This window comes from Oncorhynchus mykiss, chromosome 1 (assembly GCF_013265735.2).
Source record: "Oncorhynchus mykiss isolate Arlee chromosome 1, USDA_OmykA_1.1, whole genome shotgun sequence".
Classification (NCBI taxonomy): domain Eukaryota; kingdom Metazoa; phylum Chordata; class Actinopteri; order Salmoniformes; family Salmonidae; genus Oncorhynchus; species Oncorhynchus mykiss.
Genome location: NC_048565.1, coordinates 68,601,311 through 68,624,770, shown reverse-complemented (window position 1 = coordinate 68,624,770; position 23,460 = coordinate 68,601,311). Strand labels below are relative to the sequence as shown.

At 43.9% G+C, this 23,460-nt stretch overlaps 1 protein-coding gene across 27 annotated transcripts in view; it reads left to right on the top strand.

The window, feature by feature from the left end:
- The window catches only part of LOC110527951 (collagen alpha-1(XIII) chain), a 114,965-nt gene that overhangs the window by 65,573 nt on the left and 25,932 nt on the right, over positions 1-23,460 (top strand). For 18 of the 27 annotated variants that reach the window (XM_021609677.2, XM_021609630.2, XM_021609697.2 and 15 more), the window contains 14 exons: positions 4,661-4,711; positions 8,276-8,311; positions 9,117-9,143; positions 9,432-9,458; positions 11,170-11,196; positions 11,337-11,363; positions 11,527-11,553; positions 13,637-13,702; positions 15,422-15,505; positions 15,659-15,700; positions 15,812-15,829; positions 16,429-16,455; positions 16,951-16,986; positions 18,419-18,445. In XM_021609677.2, coding sequence (XP_021465352.2) covers positions 4,661-4,711; positions 8,276-8,311; positions 9,117-9,143; positions 9,432-9,458; positions 11,170-11,196; positions 11,337-11,363; positions 11,527-11,553; positions 13,637-13,702; positions 15,422-15,505; positions 15,659-15,700; positions 15,812-15,829; positions 16,429-16,455; positions 16,951-16,986; positions 18,419-18,445 — 522 coding nt within the window. Of the gene's footprint in view, positions 1-4,660; positions 4,712-8,275; positions 8,312-9,116; positions 9,144-9,431; positions 9,459-11,169; positions 11,197-11,336; positions 11,364-11,526; positions 11,554-13,050; positions 13,093-13,636; positions 13,703-15,421; positions 15,506-15,658; positions 15,701-15,811; positions 15,830-16,428; positions 16,456-16,950; positions 16,987-18,418; positions 18,446-23,460 lie in introns of all 27 variants that reach the window. The other 9 variants (XM_021609637.2, XM_021609797.2, XM_021609805.2 and 6 more) reach the window with 7 other exon arrangements.

Below are 23,460 nucleotides of genomic sequence, written 5' to 3'. Positions count from 1 at the left end.
GTTGGATTACCTGTGCTTTTTTCTTTCAATGAAACAGAATAGCAAAGAATTGTCACATAAGAGTCTCAGAGTTCTAACTTAAGGCTCCCTCTAGAACTTTTATGACTTTTATGGAGATCATGGTATCAGCAGATTCCACTATAGGTTTCAGAACCCTACGACTTGGAATTATATACAATGATGACAAATCTGCGTTGGTGGTGGTGCATTGCATCACCATGTGATCTTATTTCCATCTCAAAGATCTCAATATGTGTTCACTCCCTCGAATGGCCAGTAGTAATCTGACCATGCAGACGTTTCCAGTCCACTAAATGGCCACATTTGCAAAAGAGATCAGATTTATCCACAAAGCAACCACTTGTGGATTCACTTTCATCAAACCTGAGGTGATTTGTGATGTGCAGAGCTGAATGTGTGACTAGAGGAGAAACATGCGTCGCATTCTTAACTGTCGTGCTGTAGAGAGTAGCAAGCTAGCCAAACAACTCCAATATGGCTCAGCCAGTCTGCCTGCCGGCGGAGAGCCTCAGGAGTTATGGGTAGACTAATGTGACCACCAAGACGTTAAACGGAGAACCAGACAACGGCACTGGCTTTGGGAGGTCTCAACAGATCTGGGTCCAAAACAATCCAATGGCTTTCCTCATATTTCTCTGCACCGATTGTTTTAGGAGTGTAATATTGTGGCCCATTTCCCTCTGTGTGTGGTTAGCTCTGGGTGCCAGGAGAGAGGATGAGGAAACACAGGGGTTAGACAGGGAGGCTTGGATGAAGATCTTCATTAAATATGAAAACATCCTCTCCAGAACAGACAGAGCCAACACAAGGGGAACTGGCAAAGTCCAGCTCCGGCTGGGCAGCTTTTATATTCTTCTCTTAAAACTTTAAAACAAACGAGTTCTGTGGGTTTGGTGGTGGGTCGTAATGTATGAGGCAAGTGACTGGCAGATATACCAGAGAAAAGGAAAACAATGGTGAATTGGGTAAGTAGAGAGAGAACCACTTGGCCACTTGCGGCTGACTTTATGGGTATGGGAGAATTTCATATGGGAGGAAATTAAATCTCAAAGGCAGTCTCTGTCCTTGGTGTTTCATAGGCCTTGGCTGTAAATGTATGTATTTTTTTGGGTGGTTTCTGGTCTTAGTCGTGATTTTGGGGCTCTTGAGTTTGACCCTTTCCAACACCAGTAATCTGACCGCTCTAGAAGGGCATACATTTTGTTACGTTACAGCCTTATTCTAAAAAGGATTAAATGTGTTTTCCCCTCATCAATCAACACACAATACCCCATAATGACAAAGCAAAAGCAGGTGTTTAGAAATGTTAGCAAATTTGGAAAAATAAACAACTGAAATATTCCTTTTACATAAGTATTCAGACCCTTTACTCAGTACTTTGTTGAAGCACCTTTGGCAGCGATTACACCCTCTAGTGTTCTTGGCTATGACGCTATAAGCTTGGCACACATGAATTTGGGGAGTTTCTCCCATTCTCTGTAAATCCTCTCAAGCTCTGTCAGGTTGGATTTGGAGCGTCGCTGCACAGCTATTTTCAGGTCTCTCCAGAGATGTTTGATCGGGTTCAAGTCCAGGCTCTGGCTGGGCCACAAGGACATTGAGACTTGTCCTGAAGCCACTCCTGCGTTGTCTTGGCTGTGTGCTTAGGGTCGTTGTCCTGTTGGAAGGTGAACCTTTGCCCCCAGTCTGAGGTCCTGTGCGCTCTGGCCCTGCAGCTGAAAAACCTCCCCACAGCATGATGCTGCCACCACCATGCTTCACCGTAGGGATAGTGCCAGGTTTCCTCCAGACGTGATGCTTGGCATTCAGGCCAAAGAGTTCAATCCTGGTTTCATCAGACCAGAGAATATTTTTTTCTCATGATCTGAGAGTCCTTTTAAGTGCCATTTGGCAAACTCCAAGTGGGATGTCATGTGTCTTTTACTGAGGAGTGGCATCCGTCTGGCCACTCTACCATAAAGGCCTGATTGGTGGAGTGCTGCAGAGATGGTTGTCGTTCTGGAAGGTTCCCTCATCTCCACAGAGGAAAACTGAAGCTCACCTCCTTGACCAAGGCCCTTCTCCCCCCGATTGCTCATTTTGTCCGGGAGACCAGTTCTAATAAGAGTCTTGGTGGTTCCAAACTTCTTCCATTTAAGAATGATGGAGGCCACTGTGTTCATGGGGACCTTCAATGCTGCAGAAATGTTTGGGTAAAAATAAAGGGAACACTAAAATAACTCATCCTAGATCTGAATGAATTAAATATTCTTATTAAATACCTTTTTCTTTACATATTTGAATGTGCTGACAACAAAATCACACAAAAATTATCAATGGAAATCAAATTTATCAACCCATGGAGGTCTGGATTTGGAGTCACACTCAAAATTATAGTGGAAAACCACACTACAGGCTGATCCAACTTTGATGTAATGTCCTTAAAACAAGTCAAAATGAGGCTCAGTAGTGTGTGTGGCCTCCACGTGCCTGTATGACCTCCCCACAATGCCTGGGCATGCTCCTGATGAGGTGGTGGATGGTCTCCTGAGGGATCTCCTCCCAGACCTGGACTAAAGCATCCGCCATCTCCTGGACAGTCTGTGGTGCAACGTGACATTGGTGGATGGAGCGAGACATGATGTCCCAGATGTGCTCAATTGGATTCAGGTCTGGGGTACGGGCGGGCCAGTCCATAGCATCAATACCTTCCTCTTGCAGGAACTGCTGAGCCACATGAGGTCTAGCATTGTCTTGCATTAGGAGGAACCCAGGGCCAACCGCACCAGCATATGGTCTCACAAGGGGTCTGAGAATCTCATCTCGGTACCTAATGGCAGTCAGGCTACCTGTGGCGAGCACATGGAGGGCTGTGCGGCCCCCCCAAAGAAATTCCACCCCACACCATGACTGACCCACTGCCAAACCGGTCATGCTGGAGGATGTTGCAGACAGCAGTACGTTCTCCACTGGCGTCTCCAGACTCTGTTACGTCTGTCACATGTGCTCAGTGTGAACCTGCTTTCATCTGTGAAGAGCACAGGGCGCCAGTGGCGAATTTGCCAATCTTGGTGTTCTCTGGCAAATGCCAAACGTCCTGCACGGTGTTGGGCTGTAAGCACAACCTCCACCTGTGGATGTCGGGCCCTCATACCACCCTCATGGAGTCTGTTTCTGACCGTTTGAGCAGACACATGCACATTTGTGGCCTGCTGGAGGTCATTTTGCAGGGCTCTGGCAGTGCTCGTCCTTGCACAAAGGCGGAGGTAGCGGTCCTGCTGCTGGGTTGTTGCCCTTCTACGGCCTCCTCCACGTCTCCTGATGTACTGGCCTGTCTCCTGGTAGCGCCTTCATGCTCTGGACACTACGCTGATAGACACAGCAAACCTTCTTGCCACAGCTTGCATTGATGTGCCATCCTGGATGAGCTGCACTACCTGAGCCACTTGTGTGGGTTGTAGACTCCGTCTCATGCTACCACTAGAGTGAAAGCACCGCCAGCATTCAAAAGTGACCAAAACATCAGCCAGGAAGCATAGCAACTGAGAAGTGGTCTGTGGTCACCACCTGCAGAACCACTCCTTTATTGGGGGTGTCTTGCTAATTGCCTATAATTTCCACTTGTTGTCTATTCCATTTGCACAACAGCATGTGAAATTTATTGTCAATCAGTGTTGCTTCCTAAGTGGACAGTTTGATTTCACAGAAGTGTGATTGACTTGGAGTTACATTGTGTTGTTTAAGTGTTCCCTTTATTTTTTTGAGCAGTGTATTTCATACATAATAATGCTGTAATGTAACAAAATGTGGAAAATGTCAAGGGGTCTAAATACTTTCCGAATGCACTGTATGTAGATCTTCATTTGTCCAGTTTGGTGAATCTCAGTACGATGGGAGTAACTGTAGACCTCTGCACTGTAGCAAACCATTTTTCTTAATGGTTTGCCTTTTGGCCACTGTGAGGCACAGGCACCATCAGTCCATCTTCTCCAGTACCACTGAGAGGTGACAAACCCACCTAACCTGAGTGTGAAAACAAATTCCTCCCCTCCCCAGTAGGCATTTGTTGAGGAACATTAAAATCACCTGCGTTTTATGATGGCTGGTTGGGCTATCAAAGATGTCCCAGTGATAAGGTTTCTGGGGAGAATGCTAATTAAGGAAAGTGCTGGAAACCCGAGCAGGCCCTGTCTGGCCCCAATGGGTTCTGAGATTTTGCTGGAAGGGTCCGTAGGTCTGTATGGATGGGGCTGACACTGTGCAAATCACCCACTTTGTGCCAAAGGAGCCCAGAGGGTTTTCCCCTGTTTTTACAGCAGTGCTGCTGACCTTCTGAGCACCGCTGTCAAGGTTTAAAGTATGGCTCTGAAATGAGAACTTTTGACTTTGCTGGAAATGTATAGAAATAAGAACACTTTTGCTCTTAGGCTTGTTTGCTTAAAATGTGGGAAAGATTAAATGTGCGTAGGAACTAGACTTGCTATATGTGTTACAGATGGTATTTTAAAAATAATTGACCATTGTATTCATTTGAGTGTTGTACATATTATATACATAATTACTAAGGAGAACATCTGGTGAGCTGACTAACACTTTGAGAGAGGTATTATTTTGTTCCACTGTTGGTGCGTCTTCTCACTGTCTGTCTGTCTGTCCATAGGGAGCGCCAGGGGAGCCAGGCCTGTCCATCATTGGGCCACGAGGATCTCCTGTAAGTGTCATCACTTCTTCCTACAACTAATAATACTGTGCATGACCTGTACTGTTCACTTCCGCTTTAAGTCTTCAGTTCAATGACTCATGACCTTTCACTCTGAATAAGCCAGGCATGATAGTAATGTCATGAATTTGTCAACATGAAGAGTATATATTGTGAACCCCATACTCATGACCAGATACTGTAGCACAAATACCAGAGATTCTACGTTTGCCTGTCAGGACTTTCCAGAACAAGTTCTTGAGCTTGTCCACCACCGAGCTAATGGAGATTGAAGACTGATAATTACAGGTTGTTTGAGAGTACTTTGGCATTTTCTGAGGAAACCAGAGCTTCGATTTGGCTGTAATCTGGATCAGTCCGTGTTTCCTCAGCATGAGAAGTGAAAACATTCCTATACCTCTTAATAAAGTATTCCAGACACCAGAACCCAAAGGTCCCTGTTGTATTAAATAATTTATGTTCGTGAGATAAAATAAGACTTTATCCTGATTCAACTCCTTTCTTCTCAATTTCTCTTCTTTTTTTATCAGTAGACAGACAAAAGGGTTACTGTGTTGGACCTCAGTTTTGCACTTTCCTTTTTGATTATGCTGTGAAGAATTGGACATGTTTTATTTTGAGGTTTTCTTGTTCCGCCCTGGTTTTTTGGACTGCGGGGTTACAGTACCTTGTTGTAGAGCCAATAAACTGGCTACTCAGGAGGACCAGACATCTGTTTTCCCAATTGACAATTAGCTACATACCTGTGTGCCCACTACCCTGGCCGGTAATAAGGCATTTCTAATGAACACCAGGCTACAAAGGAAGTAAAGCACAGCAGGAGAGTGAAGGAGTACACAGAGAACCAGTCAAGCAAGGGTACTTAAAAGGTGATTTCCCACAGCAGGTGAGGTCGATATGAGAGAGTCACTCTTGACCTTAGGAAAGGGAGAGGGAGTGGATTTGGTGGCGAGGTGGAGAGAAAAGAGTGGAAATTACAGCTTAGGTTGGCCAGGTGGTTCCTCTTATCTTGAATGACGACTCACCCTGCCATCCTAGAAGTTGTTTTTGTGACTTCAAAATGAGCGGCGTTGTACAAAACAAACTCATTCGCAATTTGGATCGTCTGTAACCAATAGGAGTATCAAAGTTGATAACATCGTCACGTAGGCCGGTTCTGGCCCAACCCATTGGTTTCTGGGACCAATCAGAACGGTCAGAATGTGTTCGCATTCTAGAAATCGTCGGGGAGGGACGCAAATACAGACTCATCGGGGAGGAGAAACATTAGTTGGCCAGAGCGATGAGGAATGGGTAGCCAGGCTGCCTGTTATCTGCCCGTGTCCTGCACACTGTCATTTCACAGATGACTAGATAAGACCTTGTTCTACTGCAACCTGACCACAGGGAAACAAAGGGAAAGGAACCTTTCAGTTGTTTCAGATTCATTCTCTATTAATTCTCTATGGAATACATACACTATGGTAGACCACTCAATATGACAAATGTATGTTAAATTATGTGGTCCACGTGTGGAATTATCCCTCAAAGTTGAATCAAATGTGTAATCTCAGTAGTTGTATCCTTACTAAATCAAATACAATCAAAGTTTATTTGCCGCGTACACAGATTAGCAGATGTTGAAGGCGCAGCAAAAAGCTTGCATTTCTAGCTCCAATAGTGCAGGAAATGTCTAACAGTACAATACTGAAACACAAATAATCCCAAGAAAGTAAAAACGAAGAAAAAAATGAAGAAGGAACAAAAAATTAAGAAATACCAGAACGAGCAATGTCTGGAATATAAATATGTGGTGTGTGTATAGACAATAAATAAGAAAAAGGTATGTACAGCAGTAGATATGTAGGATGAGTAGGATATGTCGAGAATACAACATGTACAGTGAGCTACAAAGTATTGGAACAGTGACATATTTGTATTCGTTTTGGCTCTGTACTCCAGCACTTTTTATTGGGAATGATGCAATGACGATAAGGTTAAAATGCAAACTGTCAGCTTTAATTTGAGGGTATTTCCATCCATATCGGGTGCGTCGTTTACAAATTACAGTGCTTTTTGTACATTGTCTCCCCATTTTAGTTTACTGTGGATGCCACCATGATTACGGATAGTCCTGAATTAATTGTGAATAATGACGAATCAGAAACTTACAGACGCACATATATCATAACTCAAAGACATGCTAACCTCTCAGCATTACAATAACATACTTTTTTGATGGGAATGATATTTGTGTGTCTAACTTTCTGACTCATCATTATTCATTCAGGACTATCCTTAGTCATGGTGGCATCCACATTAAGGTAGAAGTGTTTAGAAACATATTATATTATTATTTACAATAAAAGTGACTCCAAAATGACACAACACATTATTTACCATGCATTTCTATCGGGCACAAAATAATCTGAAACACAACCAAAACAAACAGCATCCAACAAATGTGTAGAGTCACAAGTTGGATGTAGTCATTGTGTGCAAGGAATATGGGACCAAATACGTGTTGAAGGCTGAGCTGTAGTCAATGAAAAGCACCAGGATGAATAAATATAACTATAACCTAGTGGTTAGAGCGTTGGACTAGTAACCGGAAGGTTGTAAGTTCAAACCCCCGAGCTGACAAGGTACAAATCTGTCGTTCTGCCCCTGAACAGGCAGTTAACCCACTGTTCCTAGGCCGTCATTGAAAATAAGAATTTGTTCTTAACTGACTTGCCTAGTTAAATAAAGGTAAAATAAATAAATAAATAATAGAAACCAATGATGAAGTCAGTTGACCATACATACAGCTCAACACTTTTTGCACGTTCAAGCACAAAACAACAACAAGATTGAGAGAAAATGGTCCCATATTGTGAATAGTTTTTTTTATCAGTGTTCTACATTGTCTGTAAGGTTCATGTGCAAAGCATGTCATAAGCCGTGTCCTTAACTGTCTTTTCAAAACAGACAATCCCTTTCGGAGGAAAAACATGCATAGCCTCCAACAACTAGTCTGGTCTCAGACATATAACCTGTTTCATTACGAAAGTTCACCTCTTCTTTGTAAATTTCTCCCAGTTTGTCTTTACTGCCCCCCTCTCTTTTTCCTGGGATATTGAATGGCTTCCTCTAGTCCCACAGGCCGGGTAGCATATCCACACCTAGTGCAGAATGTCTTCAACCAAAGCATTTTCATGAATCATTATTGACATTTACTCATTCAGTTTATTTGGCTTTTTCCTCATTCGCAGTCGATCTTGATTCGATCAGAAAGCGCCATCCTTTGTTTCTGTCATTATTCTAAGCCTTTTCAGTGTTGGGTTTCTCCCTCTTATTTCCTTTTGTCTTGAGAGTCAGTTGGTTTCCCCTCCACAACTCCCACAGCAGGCTCTCCCGGTAGTCTGCGGTAGCACTCGCCCTGTCAAGGTCAATTACAGCTCTGCCCAAATGTATTACTATGGAAGAGAAAAATGGCACCCTCTCACGCTGACCCTCTTACACCAGATTTTCACCTCAATCTTCCAGCAGAAAAAGAATCCCTCTAACTCAACATCTATTTCTGATTCACTTTAGGGACAGCCAGGAACTAGAGGCTTCCCAGGCTTCCCGGTAAGACTTTGCAGCTTCCCCAGTCTTTAAGTCTTTATAATCTGTGTTTTAATGTTTTGATTACTATTTTGCAAGTGGCGCTTTATTATGTAGTCGAAGCTCCCAAATGTGAAAACGTTAGAAATAAGATGTTTCCTGGCTGGTAATCTCCTGTGAGCAGATTCTGCGTAAACGCGAAGTTGACCAAATTACTTGAGATTTTACTTTTGGCTTAACTGAGATTCCCTGGCTGGTTAAGTGCATAAGTGCCTTGATTATTGGTCTTGTTTTATTCAAATCTGCAGCCGTTCTACTGTCTCCTTTATGCCTCCTAATCAGGAATAGCACCATGTCCAATAACAAAGCTTGCTCTTTATGTTCGAGAGCTCAGGACTATAAGGTTCTATTTGCAAAAAGATGGTTCTGATATAATTGGCTTTAAAGTTCCAAAGCCTCATTGGTTTGAATGGGGTCAGCAATTGTTCTGTTGTGTTATTTTGAACATATCAACATGAATTGGGGTATTTAGAGGACTATATAGGTAGAGAATATTGAACAGAACAAGGCTATGTCAATAACTCTATTTTGACAAAAATGCAGAACCTTGTAGTTCCAAGCTCTCTACGTTTTAACGTGCTTGTTATAAATTTTGTGTCAAGTTTGAAAACAAAACATGCTCTATTCTCCATTTTTTTTTCTTGACCTGGAAATACCTCTCTTCCCTTCCTTAAGTAGGTTCATGTCAGTGCCATGGTCTGTGCAGCCATGTGCGTTATGACTGCTTATAACCTGCGTTGAAATGTCTTCCCCTCTTTTTTGCTCCTAGGGTCCGATTGGGTTGGACGGCAAGCCCGTGAGTTTCGCCCCATTTCTGACAAATGTTGAATAATTGAGTAATTGAAGTACTTTAAGAGCCTAGAATCTATCACCTTATGATGATGATGAGGATAATTAAGTTCATAATGATTAGGGTCATGATTGTAATAAAATCTCTATTAGTATCATTATTGTTATTATAGGACGGAGGTAATAATGTAATTTATATTTCAAAACAGTTTCCCCAAGAAATTCAAAGAGACAGAGCTGTAGAAATCGTTTTGATTCTTTTACCACATGCATTCACTCTTTTATGCACACACAGGGGCAGAACGGCTTGAAAGGAGACTTGGTAAGCATCGTAGACATACACTCCTGCACTTCCAAAGGACTAAAAACACTGTCTTTATGCGTTTTGAATGCCTTACAAATGTGATCACCATAAACGTGCACGTCGGTCATTTCTGCTTAAGCACCATTTGTTATCCAAGTGAACCTCATAGCAGGTTGTTTACCTTGTGCCCTAAGTGTAGGCACTAAATCCACTGGGAAAACACTGTTGTGGCCTGATGTTTTTTGTGGGGGGAGTAATGGGCTAGCAGTGGGTTGCCTGTTTTAAGTGACAGGAAGAATGTCTGGCCGTATTTAACTAGATGGGTTTTTCAGCTGTAATCCACTCTCGGGTTCTCAATCAGAGGTAAAACTGACCCAGATAAAGCACAAAGGAGCAAAGGCAAACAATCGGTTGACTTGTGCATTTCATGCATATGGTGATTCCAATTCTTCGAGAGTCAAATTCTTTGGAAACACTTAAATGCACCTCTAAATATACAGTATAAAAGAACCACAAATAAAACAGTCAGACCACAGAAAGCATCAATTGTTGCATAAAAGGCTAACCATAAATATCTCCCCTCCAAAAGGATCACTCAAAAATTACTTATTTAGGCTTCAGAGATATACACATTTCTCCACTGAGGTGTCAGGGGATACAGATGATATATCCCATTACTCTGACATCGTTATAGGCCCACATGAATCCTGTGAGGCTTCTGAATGAGACACAATGACTGTTGAACGTCCCGTACCCCTTCACCTCCAGCCCTGTGACCGCTGGACAAATCTCCTCTAGGAGGTTGAATCCTACTTTTATTGATCACCTTTCTCTCCAATCTCCTTTTTAAATGGAGATAAAACCCAGTTCACCTAAAGACTATATTCTTCTTGGACGATGGTTGTGGTGCCCCTGAAGGCTGTTTCTACGTCTGGTCCTCCAGGCCAGCGGTCTGGCTTTTATCAGGCCAGCTGCCGGTTTTAGGGGCCTTTGTGTCTCTGTTAGAAAGCCATTACTCTTTGTTGGACTTGGAGAGTTATCATGAGGGGGCTTTGTTTTATTAGGGGTTATTCACGTCGGCTGTCTTTCGCTCGGAGCGTGTTTGAAGTGCTGCCTTCCTACAGAAGCTCACATGCAGGGAGCCGGCCTGGGCCAACACAAATGGCATGCCTGTCCTGGTCCAAGTGGGTGGATAATGTTCAATGTTGATTAATGTTAATTTAATTAGCCACTTTTCTTCTCCTCCCACACTCCCAAAAACTGTCAAACAATATTTTAACGGGTACCGAAGGCCAGTCTGTTAAATGCATAAATTATGTCTTTCCAGTCTCCACAATGCCTTTATGGAACTCCTATGCGCCAGGGTCACGGTCATGGAGTGTGCTTGATGTGTCCAACTGTGCACTTTCCCTGGGTTCATTTATCAACTAGTCCTGCGCCACTGACAGATGTTAGACAGCTCTCCCCAGGCCTTGATGTGTAGTCAAACGCAGCAGAGCAGGCTATGACAAGTGGTTGGTGCAGCCCTTTGGTTGGTGTGCCTGTTGGATCTAGTTGAATTCTCCTCGTGTCCATTTATTCTCTTAAAACAAAACCATTTATCCTCTTTTGTCACATGCATTGTACATTGAAATGATAGGTTGCACTTATAAAATGTTGACAGTTTGACAACATTATGTTTTAACATGGTTTTAATCTGTTGATTGATGTACTGTTTATTACTTTTTAGGGTCAACGTGGTCCCAAAGGAGTTCCAGTAAGTTTTTTTCCCCCTTTCAGGTTTTGACAGCTTTTCTGTTGTGTGACATTAGTTGATTAATGTGTCTCTCTCTCTTCACAATGATCTGTTCTCTCCACTCATTCCTCTCTCCTTCTTCACCTCTGTTTACCTACTAGGGTGAATCTGGTCAGAAAGGAGAAAAGGTGAGTTTCTCAGTGACATTTTCTGAAGCTGTGAGAGCTGTACTCACCCATAATGTTAGTGGTATAATCGACTGTAAGCCAACATACAAGTGTTTATTACAAAATGACAAGGTTTTTCGTTTGAATGGGGAGTCTCTAACTCGCTATCCGTCTCTCTCTCTAGGGCGTATGTGGAGACTACAGTCACAGGGTAAATGAATCATCTCATATTAATTAATGTATACCTTGGAATGTTTATAGAGTGACTCTAGATGACCATGCTAAACTGTGATCGTTTTGTTGCTGGGAAAATTGCTCCTCGGCGATCGCTTACCGTAGCACCACAGTGGATGGTGCTAAAATGTAATTGTATGCTGAGTTGGAGTCTCTGTGATGTGTTCTCTGTAACAAATAACATTGTTCTCTTCACAGGTACAGACATAAACCAAGTTAATTGTGGGGTCTGCACTGTAATGGCAGTGTGTGTGTAAAAAAAGAGGCGAGACAAATGAGTCTGATGAGTAGCACATGCAGCACATACTGTTAGAGAAAAGGCAGCCCCATTATGCAAATCAGGCCTTCTCTCGGGGGCTTGGCTGTTTGAGTGAAAACAAGGCAATTACTGGTAGCCTGCTGGAGCACACACTACGTGATAAAGGTCTATGTGTGGGGGTGCCAAGAAAAATACTCCCCTGTGTGCTCAGGGATTGTTCAGATAGCTAAGTCCATTTCCAATGTAATTCAACCTCCCATTATGTAATGCCTTCTGTGAAGTCTCTTGTTTCCCCCAGCAAAACATACTGTAAGAATCAAAGAGCTCATGACAACAACTCAAAGCATGTGGGAAATAATGCTTATTTGATATACTCTGCAATGTGTTTAGGCTAAATAAACAAGTATAGCAGAGAATGTGTAGTTGAGAGGGAGAAGGTCAGAGCATTTGGGGTTGTTTAAAACCTTCAACCTGTGCTGGTGCCCCCGCCATACTGTGCGTGCATTGGATTGTTTTCATAAACGTCTCGGGGGCCCCCGGCACACACACTGCATGGGAGGTCCCTGCCAGCGAGTGGTTCCACTTGTCCTACAGGAGGAGCTGGGGGGGGGGGGGTTGGTGTTTTTAGTAGTGAGACGTAGATATCAACAGTTATTATATGTGGGTGTGTGGCCCATGTGGGTGTAGGGCCTCTTTGTACAGGATCTTCCAGTGAATACCCTGGCTGCTGTAATTTCCATTCCATTTCTGACGTTTAAGGTTTGTGGGTGACCCCACAACTGTGTCCCAGTCGTGCTGCAAAGACAGCCAATGCTCCACTCCCAGGCGTCCCTAAGCCTCTGTCCTCCACCGGTGGGGTCAACAGGTCACAGTAGAGTAGTGCTGTTCTCCAAACCAGGCCTGGTTCTCACACTGTCCACTGTTTATCTAGATTCAGAGTGGACATATTATGACAGACATCGGCCTCAATTTTCAACTCTTTTCATTCATTATATTTCTGAATACCAGAAAATGCAGCACATACTGTATTTTACTCTATTGCCACTGAATGTGGTAAAAATGCCTTCCATCAAGTTGGAAATATATACTCTCTGTTAAAAGTAGTCAAGTTGTACAGATCAGGTTCTGCTATATTTGAATGGAGAAAGCAATGGGACCATACGTATTGTAGCCCTCTTTAAAGCTGTACTTGATAATGCTGGTGAATCTCAACAGAAGCGGCGTATTGTACAGCCCTGTGTTGGAGGATTGGCCACAGTAAGTCTGTACTCTCTTTGTGGCAAGACTGAATCCTGCCTGATCTCCACTCAGCTACAACAGGACAGGGGGCAGGAGTACAGTTGATCTGGGAGATTGATGTCTAAATAACTCAACTGTTGCTTTTATACAAACACCCAATGGGGCTGCTTATTGCTTAAACTGGCAGCATTTTATCTGATCAATTACCATGTTGTACAGTATTTGACCTGAAGTAAGGTAGTGTATATCGTGGTAGCAGTATCCAATCTGACCATCGAGGGACATCAACACTCCCTTTTGACACCAACTCCTGGCCCCTAATTTGCACTGTTGTTACTTCGCTCGCTCTCTCTTTCTCTCCCAGCTCCTCTCTCCTCTCTCCCTGCCTTGACATTTTCTTGCTGTTCACGCTCATGTTTTGTTTCTATTTCTCTCCTTCTTCTTCCCTTCCCAACCCCCACCCCCCTCTCATTCTGCCCTGTTTCCTTTCCCTGGCCTCCCGGTGAACTTGTTGCCCTGTGACTTTCTTACACCGCTGGCCACCTGTGCTTTGTGACCTCAGCAGATGTTGCCCATCACCGTGCGCAACATGCCTCAAATAAACCCTCTAATCCTAAAGCGCCTCAAGGTACATTTCTCTCTGTCCCTTCCGGCCCCTTTCTGCCTTTCTCTGGATGCCAACCGCCGTCGACCTCCACCAAACCCCCCGTAATCCTCTGTTAACCCTCTATGGCACCTGGTTGTCTCAAACCTGAATTCTGTGATAAGAGGACAAGGATAGTGTCTCAGAGTCTGAGATACACTTGGTAGATATAGTTGGAATCCCAAAAATAAACAAATCAGTACTATTTACTTTGAGCATATTCGTGACCATAGAGGGTATATGAAGTGGATTATGTAAATGCCCCAGGCTTCAAGGCCAATTTAAATTCCATTAAGGTGAATGAAATGTTAAAAAAATCCCAACTTGGCTTGTTACTTGGTCCAACAAATCCTGCTTTTCTGTGGGAAAAATGTTTTTTTTTTAGGCAAACATAAAAAGCCTAGCTTCTATTATTTCCATAACCTTAGCAAAGATATGAAAAGAACAGAAAAGAAAAGTCATTTTTCTGGCAGGAAGTGAGTCTCCAATCCTCTGAAAGGACCTCAGTGTCTCTTCCTGTGCCCAGAGTCCAGCCTGCTCTGTTAGAAAGAGGGCCCCTGGCACAGGTGGACCTCTGTTGGCATCCCTCCTCCATTTTGTTTCCCCCGGTGTGCAGTCTCTCTGTGCCAGGATGGAATACCTTGTTTGGAGACAATGCTACACACTGTGGTAGATCCAACACTAAAGACGTAGAGGGGAAATACCACTCAGACCCAGGCGGAATTGGTTCTGCTGTTTAAAATGAGCCCCTGGAATCAGCATAACGGAATGTGTTAATTTAATGGAAGTACACCTGGATCATAAATCATAGCTAGACACATCCGTCCTGCATGGAATTGATAAAATATGGATTTATTATCGATGGATGTGTTCTGGGTTATCTGAGCCTTGATGTCCGGCCTGATCACAGAAGCTCAGCTTGAGCTAAAGACGTGCTCCTTGTAAACACGGTGCAGTCCACTCCACAGTGATTAGAAAGTGTTTAAATTCAAGGTCAATGTTGTGTATTATGAAGTTTCTAAAGTTAAACCACATGTACAGTAATAAATAATATGTTTGCAGTATTCTTTTCATGTCATATCTAGACAGTCCTTTGTATAAAATGGAAATGACCTTGGAGATATGGAGAGATATGGTCTTAGTGTGTAAGACAATAAATACATTTCTAAGAAAGTGTATTTTCTGAGTTTGGTCAAATAAAGAAAGTAGATGTTTGAGACATAGGTCAATGGGATCGTAAGCTAGACGTTGGAATATGAAGACATGGTTAGTTGAGGTGTAGGCCTCTTTCCTCTTCGTATCTGTTCCTCGTAAATATGTTCATCTTGATTTTGTTTAGTCTTCTATTTTGTGCTGGTTAATTCCCCAGACTCACAGTTGAGTTTCCTCAGAGTGACACTAAAGAGAAATCAGCTGGCGCTTTTGGGGCCTTGAAGTTAACACGTCGCGTCGAGATCATTGAAAACACAAACTGGTTTTGACAGGATACACCATTTGAAGCACACCAAAAACACAAATATATCCTCATTTGAACTCAAAGTGGTGTTCTCTCCAAACATGGTGCTTAATGAAAAGAAACACCCGATAAGTCTAGATTCTAGCTAATATTGCCCGCCATAAAACTCCCAGTATGTGGAGTGCTTTGATGTGTTGCGTTGGCACGGCCTAGCATCACGTAGCAGATGGTAACTGTAGGTCTCTCAGCAGGGTGAGCCTGGAGCTCAGGGCCCACCAGGACCTCCCGGCCCCTCAGGGACCCCCGGACTGAACGGTGCAAGTGGACCACCGGTGAGTCCCCTCAGCCAGCTGACCACCACAATCAGGACTGGACCAGCGACTGCATTGAGGCAAAGGCTATGGCCATGGAAGTGGAAATTCTATGAGTGTTTGTCCAGAGAATGATTGTATCGGTGATGTATATTTTTTCATAATCTGATGTAGGGTAAACCCGGTGAACCAGGAAAACCAGGAAAAGATCCAAGGGTGAGTTTGGTTTATGCCTCTTGCTATTTCCTGGACTTATGTATTTTCCTAATGGAAATTTGGTATTGACATGCTTGTAACTTCTTCATCTTCCCTTCCCATTTTCTCCAGCTCCTGCCAGGGATGAAGGTAAACGTCATTTCTATTCTCCATAATCAACACCATTATACATAAACTACATACAAGTGGACACGTATTACCACTTCTTATAGCTCCACGTTTGAAACGTAAATGATCCGTGATTGGCCCATATCTCTCGATTGTCACGTGTAGCTTCCAGTCATTCTGTATCTGATGTTCATGTTGGGAAGCCTTCAGGGTGTTTATTCCTGTTCTCTGTGTTGCTATTGGACTAGAGGACTATATTTCTCCTGTTTATTGCCATGGATTATTAAGAATGGGGAATTTAGATTGTGAAGCATGGAAACAGACAGGAAGGGCTTTTTTTTTTTTTTAAAGCAGCTCGCCCAACCAATTTCTCCATTAAAAACTAAACCAAGTTCATATCACAGCCAGAAGTTGAAAGAAGTGTGCACTGTGTATTTTGATTGGCTTTCACAACAAGGATATGGCCATCTGGTTGGAAACCAGTCTTTGAACTCCCCAAATTGAATTAAAGTAGTGCTTACTCTTTTGTTGACCCATCCATGTAATGAAAGAGGAGGCGTGTCTACTATACATGTGCTGTTTGTTACAGTGACTTTATATTAACCTTTTTGTCATTTTAGGGTGAGCCAGGCATGCCAGGAATAAAGGTAGGTTCTGGATCTCAATTTAAGCTTAAACACATAGTTCAATTGGAATTTGTGGTCTCTAGAAACTCACAAATTGTGCCTTGCATGATTTATAGGTATTTCACGATAGAGGAAAAGTAAGGACGGTCTATTTTTCCTTTAGTAGTGGAATCATTTTGTATTTATTATCAAGCACCTGCTGGGATTAAGGCACAACCAGAGGGAAGATATTTCCTTTAATCATCCCACGACTTGATTAATAAACACTCTGTTTGCTGCTTGTCAGAATGGCTACATTCATACAGTGAATGTGCCGATCGCCAATGGGCTGTGTTCTCTAGCACAAGTCACAGGAAATCCAGTTGCTGAACTCTGGATTGAAACAAATCATTGTGACCTATCTGTCTTGCTGTCGTCTGCAGTTCTGCGTCCGGTTACCTTTTCATTCATTCATTTTCACCCTCTTCTCTCTCATTCTGAGCCTCCCCGTTTGACCTCTGTGTCTTTCTTTCATAGGGTGATGTTGGCCCTGCTGGTCCCGAAGGCCCCAAGGTATTTTTTATGAACATTATTACCTGTTGATCAGTCTCATTTGACCTGTACCACTGACCACACTATCAGCAGGATCAGAAATCAGCATGCAGCCATTCCTGTACCTCAGTGTACTTCCTGCCTCACTGAAATAGCCCAGGTTTTGTATTAAGAGCTTAAACTACTCACAGTTAATTCTATTTATATACCCAGGCCCAACTGTAGCCTTTCTCCCCACTAAACATGGGCTCTTTCTCCCTCTGCTCTCACATTCTCCTTTAGTATTATACTATACTGTATAGGAAATCCAGGGATGGACACAGTCTCATACCATCATTGGTCAAGGGAGCATTCTTCTCACACAAACCCATACACACTCTCTCCCACTGGGCTGCTGTCGGAGCTAACCTTGGCTTTGAAGTACTGTGGGGGGCGGAGAGAGCCGTGCCTCTTAAACTCTCCACGTGCCTGTCCTTCTCCACCTTTCCGTGGCTTAATGGACTTCCTCTGGAGGGCTCACTCTCACAGCCTCTGCCCTTCACTGAGCTGGGCTCAGCCAGCACACAGTGTGACTGCACAGAGAGAGGAGGGGGGATGAAAAAAAAAGAGGGATTGAGGGAGAGAGAGACCGCAACAGCCTGCATGGCTCTCACATCCCCCAACAGAACGGGGTCACATCCACACGAGCCTCTAGAGCAGGTTAAACGTCTTAGCCATCTGGGCAATGTCAAACTGTTTGGCTGTCAGCAAACCACAGCCCCTCTATGATCCATGCTCAAAGTCATTAGTACACTACCTCAAGTGATATATTGAAAGTTTGATTCAAACTGGGCGAGTTTGTAAAAATAGATATTTCTGTATGACAATTGCCATTTAATGACTTATGTTTGACCCCTATTTTGGGGAACTCTGGAAGAACCTACAGCTCCAAGCTCCCGGTTATGTTATAGCCTTGTAAACTCCAGCTTTCCTCAATCGCACTGTTTTCCCATGACAGAGCCTCAAAAAGCTCGGCCCGGTTTATGAGGAGGTTGGTCAACCCTACAGCAGGTTACCCGGAGGACGACCAAGACTAAGGCCATGTCCATGTCCAGCATTTCACCCCTTTGAAAGTTTGTATTGCACTTTAGGTGTTCCGAGGTGTTTGAGGTACTGAAATGTGAAGGCATTGAAATACAAACTCTCCCATGTTCCCACTGCACCCTGTTCCTTATGGAGGTCCCAATACCTTTCTGTAGCTGCGACAAACGTTTGTTCACAAGTGCACTGCTTTCAGAGTCTATTGCACCACCTGGTGGCATTCTACAGGAGTGCAACTACATTTACAGAGGCAGAAGGAGAGGGTCTACCTCTCAACTTCGACTAGCTGTATGTTCATGTATTGAAAAATAAATCAAAGGAATAATATGTAACTGTTTTGTGTTTATCTGTGTCGCTCTCTCTCCTTCCGTAGGGACTGAAGGGAGACCTAGGGCTGAGGGTAAGAGACTTATTATATCTCTTTCTTTCTGTGTGTTGTTGGTTAGATAGGTAGTATGAGCAATGGTGTCTCACAGGCTCAATGTCAATTTCTCGGACTGTCAAAAACACAATGTGGGAGTTCTGGCAGCTTATTGTTTAGCCGAACACCTGCTGAGGCACAAATGCACCCCAGAGACCACACACCACTGGCTTTGGTCCGTTAATATATTTTCATGAATGGGCTGAATTATCTCACTAAAAGCCTCATAGGAGAGGAACCTCCCAGTGAACACATGTGGTAGTGGGTGTACAGCAGCCAAGTTGTTAATATCTAAAGTAAACCGGGAGTCTTTATCTGTAGACATAGACAAATCCTGGGCTGGTTCCTGAGTCTGGTTGAGATATCATCCCAGTTCAAAAAGCCCAAGTGGCACGGCCTTGTCCTGTGTAATTCCCTCCTGGTTAGTCGGGTGGAATATTCACCTCCCCCTTCAGTCAAGGGACCACCATGACAGGCCTCAGAGCCCAGAGGCTTAGATGCTGATGAGTGGAATACTTATTTCCCTTGGTACCATTGGTTGTCTTTTGATTTCCTCTATTTGAAATAGCATGATTGCTTTGCCCATGTCTTCCTTCTGATGTCGTCTCCATCCACACTGTAGGGAGATGAGGGGAAGACAGGTCTCATAGGGGAGATGGGAGGGAAGGTCTAATGGAAGCCATATGTAGAGTGTGGCATCTTAAGAAGTTATTTTCGTCAATATCACCTCGCATGGCAAGATATCGAATGCAAGAATTTTAAAGAGAATTTGATCACTGTGGATGTCTGACTTGAGTTTGTTATTGCTTGTTTAAGATACTTACCCTAATAGAGTTTGTGCTGTTGAAATTGCAAATCGTCTTTAAATGATCTTACCGTTGATGCTTTCCTAAATCAGAAGGCAAACGTTTATTTCAGTCATCACAATATGTGGGCAAATGTGCATCGGATGATTGATCTTATACATCATGTCGTGCAATCAAAGAAACAGACCAAACAATCCTGGAATGAAAAACGCCTTGTCAGAGAAGGCGCCACATGTTGGTGGGAGGAGCCATCCAGAAGAAATGCGTCTGTTTTGCCCATCGCTGCAGACCTCAATGCTTCGACAACAAAAACTGGGCTTCTCTCATCCACCCATTCCCCTATGGGATTTGAACACGTGGCCCCCAGGCCTTCTCAGTCTCTCATAGACACTGGCCTCCATGTGACGTGACCGACTGATGCTGTACGGCCACTTGTTTTCTTATCTGTCAGCTCCCTGCCGTACTTTAAGTCCCACCCGTTTCCATGGTGAACATTCCCGCTCCCTCGTCCCGAGATGCCCGACACAGTAGTAGCAGACGGCGTGTGTTTTCCCCATTAGACTCCACATATGGAGGGATTGGGAAAGAGAGGGAAAAACACTTCAAGGAAGGGTGCTTTTAGCAGAGACACGGTATCCACAGCAACAGTGTTCGAGCCATTCCTCTCACAGTGGGTTGTGAGAGGAATGGCTCAAAATAAAATTATACTAAAGAGAAAGTGCTTTTGCAGGCAAACACTTCAAAGCTGCACTAGATTCACCTTAGGATATGGGGTTTGCCTCTGCCCAGGGGAACTTTGTTCTATATTTGTACTCACAATGTTGGATCAGGATTACTGTATTGTACAACCAGATTGTAATAAAAAGAACAGGTAAAGGTTTGTGGCATGGGCCATCATCGTTAATGTCCACATGGTGCCGACCACAAGTCTGACCGAGCTATATATCTCTCAAGGCCCTCACTCAGCACGTTACAGTCTCCAGGCTACAGTCGCCAGGCTACAGACGCCAGGCTACAGTCGCCAGGCTACAGTCGCCAGGCTACAGATGCCAGGCTAGACATAGAGGAAGTAGACAGGACAGCCATAGACCTCCTCCTCTGTTCTCCTCTGCTCCGCCTTCAATGGCTAGCTCACCATTACTGTACAGTGGTTCGCCATTAGCCCTGTAATGACGGATGTCTCTCCCCCGGTCTAGAGGGCCGGTTGATTTAATGAGCCTGTTAGACTGTTAGAAAAGCCTTCTTTTCATCTCTCCCTTGGGTCAGAGCTGTGTGGGCACTCTGAGACGCTCCTGTCAAGGTAAGCAGACGACAGAGACCCAGAGACAGGATAAGGTGACAGTGGTGCTCAGAACACAGGGGGGGGGGGGGGGGGAGAAGAGGTGTGTGGGGAGGAAGGCTTTGCCAAGCCTAGCGTTTCAGACACAGACTGTCTGTCTGATTGACTGAATGGGGATCTTCCCTTCCTCTACCCTCACTCTCCCTCAAAATCAGAGAGCCCTAGACCAACACAGCTGGAAAGCACATTAGAACTTTTTTATTTTACCTTTATTTAACCAGGCAAGTCAGTTAAGAACAAATTCTTATTTTCAATGACGGCCTAGGAACAGTGGGTTATAACTGCCTGTTCAGGGGGCCTGTTCAGGGGCCTCTCTATTCACCTACCTAGTGCTATTATTCCTTTCACTTGCCTCATCCGCTCTGACAGTGCTTGTAGCTGCGATGGCCATTCTAAGGCCATCTTACAGTATCTCACACTGTTTACGCCCTCTTTACTGGTGTATCAGAGGGATCATTACATTTTGTTTTGAACAGATGATGAATCTATTCCCCTGTTACCCTCAGGGCATTTCCTCTGAACTGGAAAGGCCATGTCCGCGTCGTTTCAATGAAGAGATTAGCGTATTGATAAATCAAGCAGCAGGCATGTCAGTCGACAGATTACGCCCATGGAGTATCATACACACACACACCGGTGTGAAAATAGAACTAGGGGGTGGAGAGTGACGGGAAGGGATAGCTAAGTAGATGGGAGGAATGGTGTGAGCTGATTGGAGAAGCAGGAGATCAAAGCTTCCTGTTTCTGTGCTGTGTTTGCTGGGGGCCCCTGAGGGCCCCTCCATGTGATTAGAGCCATCACCGCTCACCTGCCCTGATCCCACCCTGGTCAGGGTTCTGGACAGGAGGCCCGCCCGGCGCTTTCATCTTCCCAGAAACGGATGGACACTCTATCCCCACGTTTCGATCCCCTGACAGGTTGGTGTGAAAGCGTTCATGGGGCAGCTGGGCAGGCTGTGGCTGTGGGGCCGGGCTCTGGCTCCAGTACAGTCTGCAGTCTACTGACGCACCACCCTCACCCTCCCTCCATGGTGAGCCCCAACCACAGCACCTGTCAGAGGCTCCAGCAGAAATGCACTTGCTGTGTGTCTGTCAGTCAGGAGGGGGAGAGGAGGGTAGGGGTTGCCAAGTTGGGCGATGCCACCTGCCCCTTTGTCCGACCCTTAGGAGTCAGCCTGCCGCCTTTGCTCTCTCCGCCAGGGACGTTCTATCACTCCTCCCTGTGTCTCTGTTCTTATTTGTTCATGTAATCAGGGTTTATTCTTAAGGATCTTGGTCATGGACATTGATAGTTTGTTTTCATTACTTTAAAACATGATATGGCAAACAAAGAAGTATGTTTTGGTTGGTTGATGTGCTTCCAATTAGTATGTTTCATTTGAGCTTCAGTGTGTTTCGTCAACCCAAACATGCAATACTGTATGTGTGTTGTCCCGCATCTTGTTTGAGAACGCTGTGACTGTAGTTATTGATAATCAATGTGATCTCTTAGAGGGACTTTGGTATACCAGGAATGCCTGGGAAACAAGTGTTGAAGGTAGTCCACCATGTGAAAGTAGCCCCTGACCTTTGACCATACAGTGTATGCCCCTGACCTTAAACCATACAGTGTATCTGAGATTAAATAATAGGGCCACTCCAGTATCTTCCTCCCTCCAGATTGTTCCTCCCCAGACTGGTTGATCTATGAATACTTTTGAGAATGCCTTATATACAGTTGAAGTCGGAAGTTTACATACACTTAGGTTGGAGTCATTAAAACTCGCTTTTTAACCACTCCACAAATTTCTTGTTAACAAACTATAGCTTTGGCAAGTCGGTTAGGACATCTACTTTGTGCATGACACTACGGTTTGCAACTACACATGGAGACAAAGATCGTACTTTTTAGAGAAATGTCCTCTGGTCTGATGAAACAAAAATAGAACTGTTTGGCGATAATGACTGCAGGAGGGACTGTTGCATTTCACAAAATAGATGGCATCATGAGGCAGGGAAATTATGTGGATATATTGAAGCAACATCTCAAGACATCAATCAGGAATTGGTTGCAAATGGGTCTTCCAAATGGACAATGACCCCAAGCATACTTCCAAAGTTGTGGCAAAATGGCTTAAGAACAACAAAGTCAAGGTATTGGAGTGGCCATCACAAAGCCCTGACCTCAATCCTATAGAAAATGTGTGGGCAGAACTGAAAAAGCATGTGCAAGCAAGGAGGCCTACAAACCTGACTCAGCTACACCAGCTCTGTCAGGAGGAATGGGCCAAAATTCACCCAATTTATTGTGGGAAGCTTGTGGAAGGCAACCCAAAACATTTGAAATTAAACAATTAAAAAATGTAAAGGCAATGCTACCAAATACTAATTGAGTGTATGTAAACTTATGACCCACTGGGAATGTGATGAAAGCTGAAATAAATAATTCTCTCTACCATTATTCTCACATTTCACATTCTTAAAATAAAGTGGTGAACTGACATAAAACAGGGATTTTTTACTAGGATTAAATGTCAGGGATTGTGAAAAACTGAGTTTAACCTTTCTAGGGCAGGCGGAACTCCTCGACCACATTCCACTGAAGAGGCAGCGCGCGAAATTCAAAAATATTTTTTAGAAATATATAACTTTCACACAATAAAAAAGTCCAATACAGCAAATGAAAGATAAACATCTTGTTAATCTACCCATCGTGTCCGATTTCAAAAATGCTTTACAGCGAAAGCACAACAAATGATTATGTTAGGTCATAGCCAAGTCAAAAAAACACACAGCCATTTTTCCAGCCCAAGAGAGGAGTCACAATAAGCAGAAATATAGATAATACATGTATGTTTTGTTCGATAATGT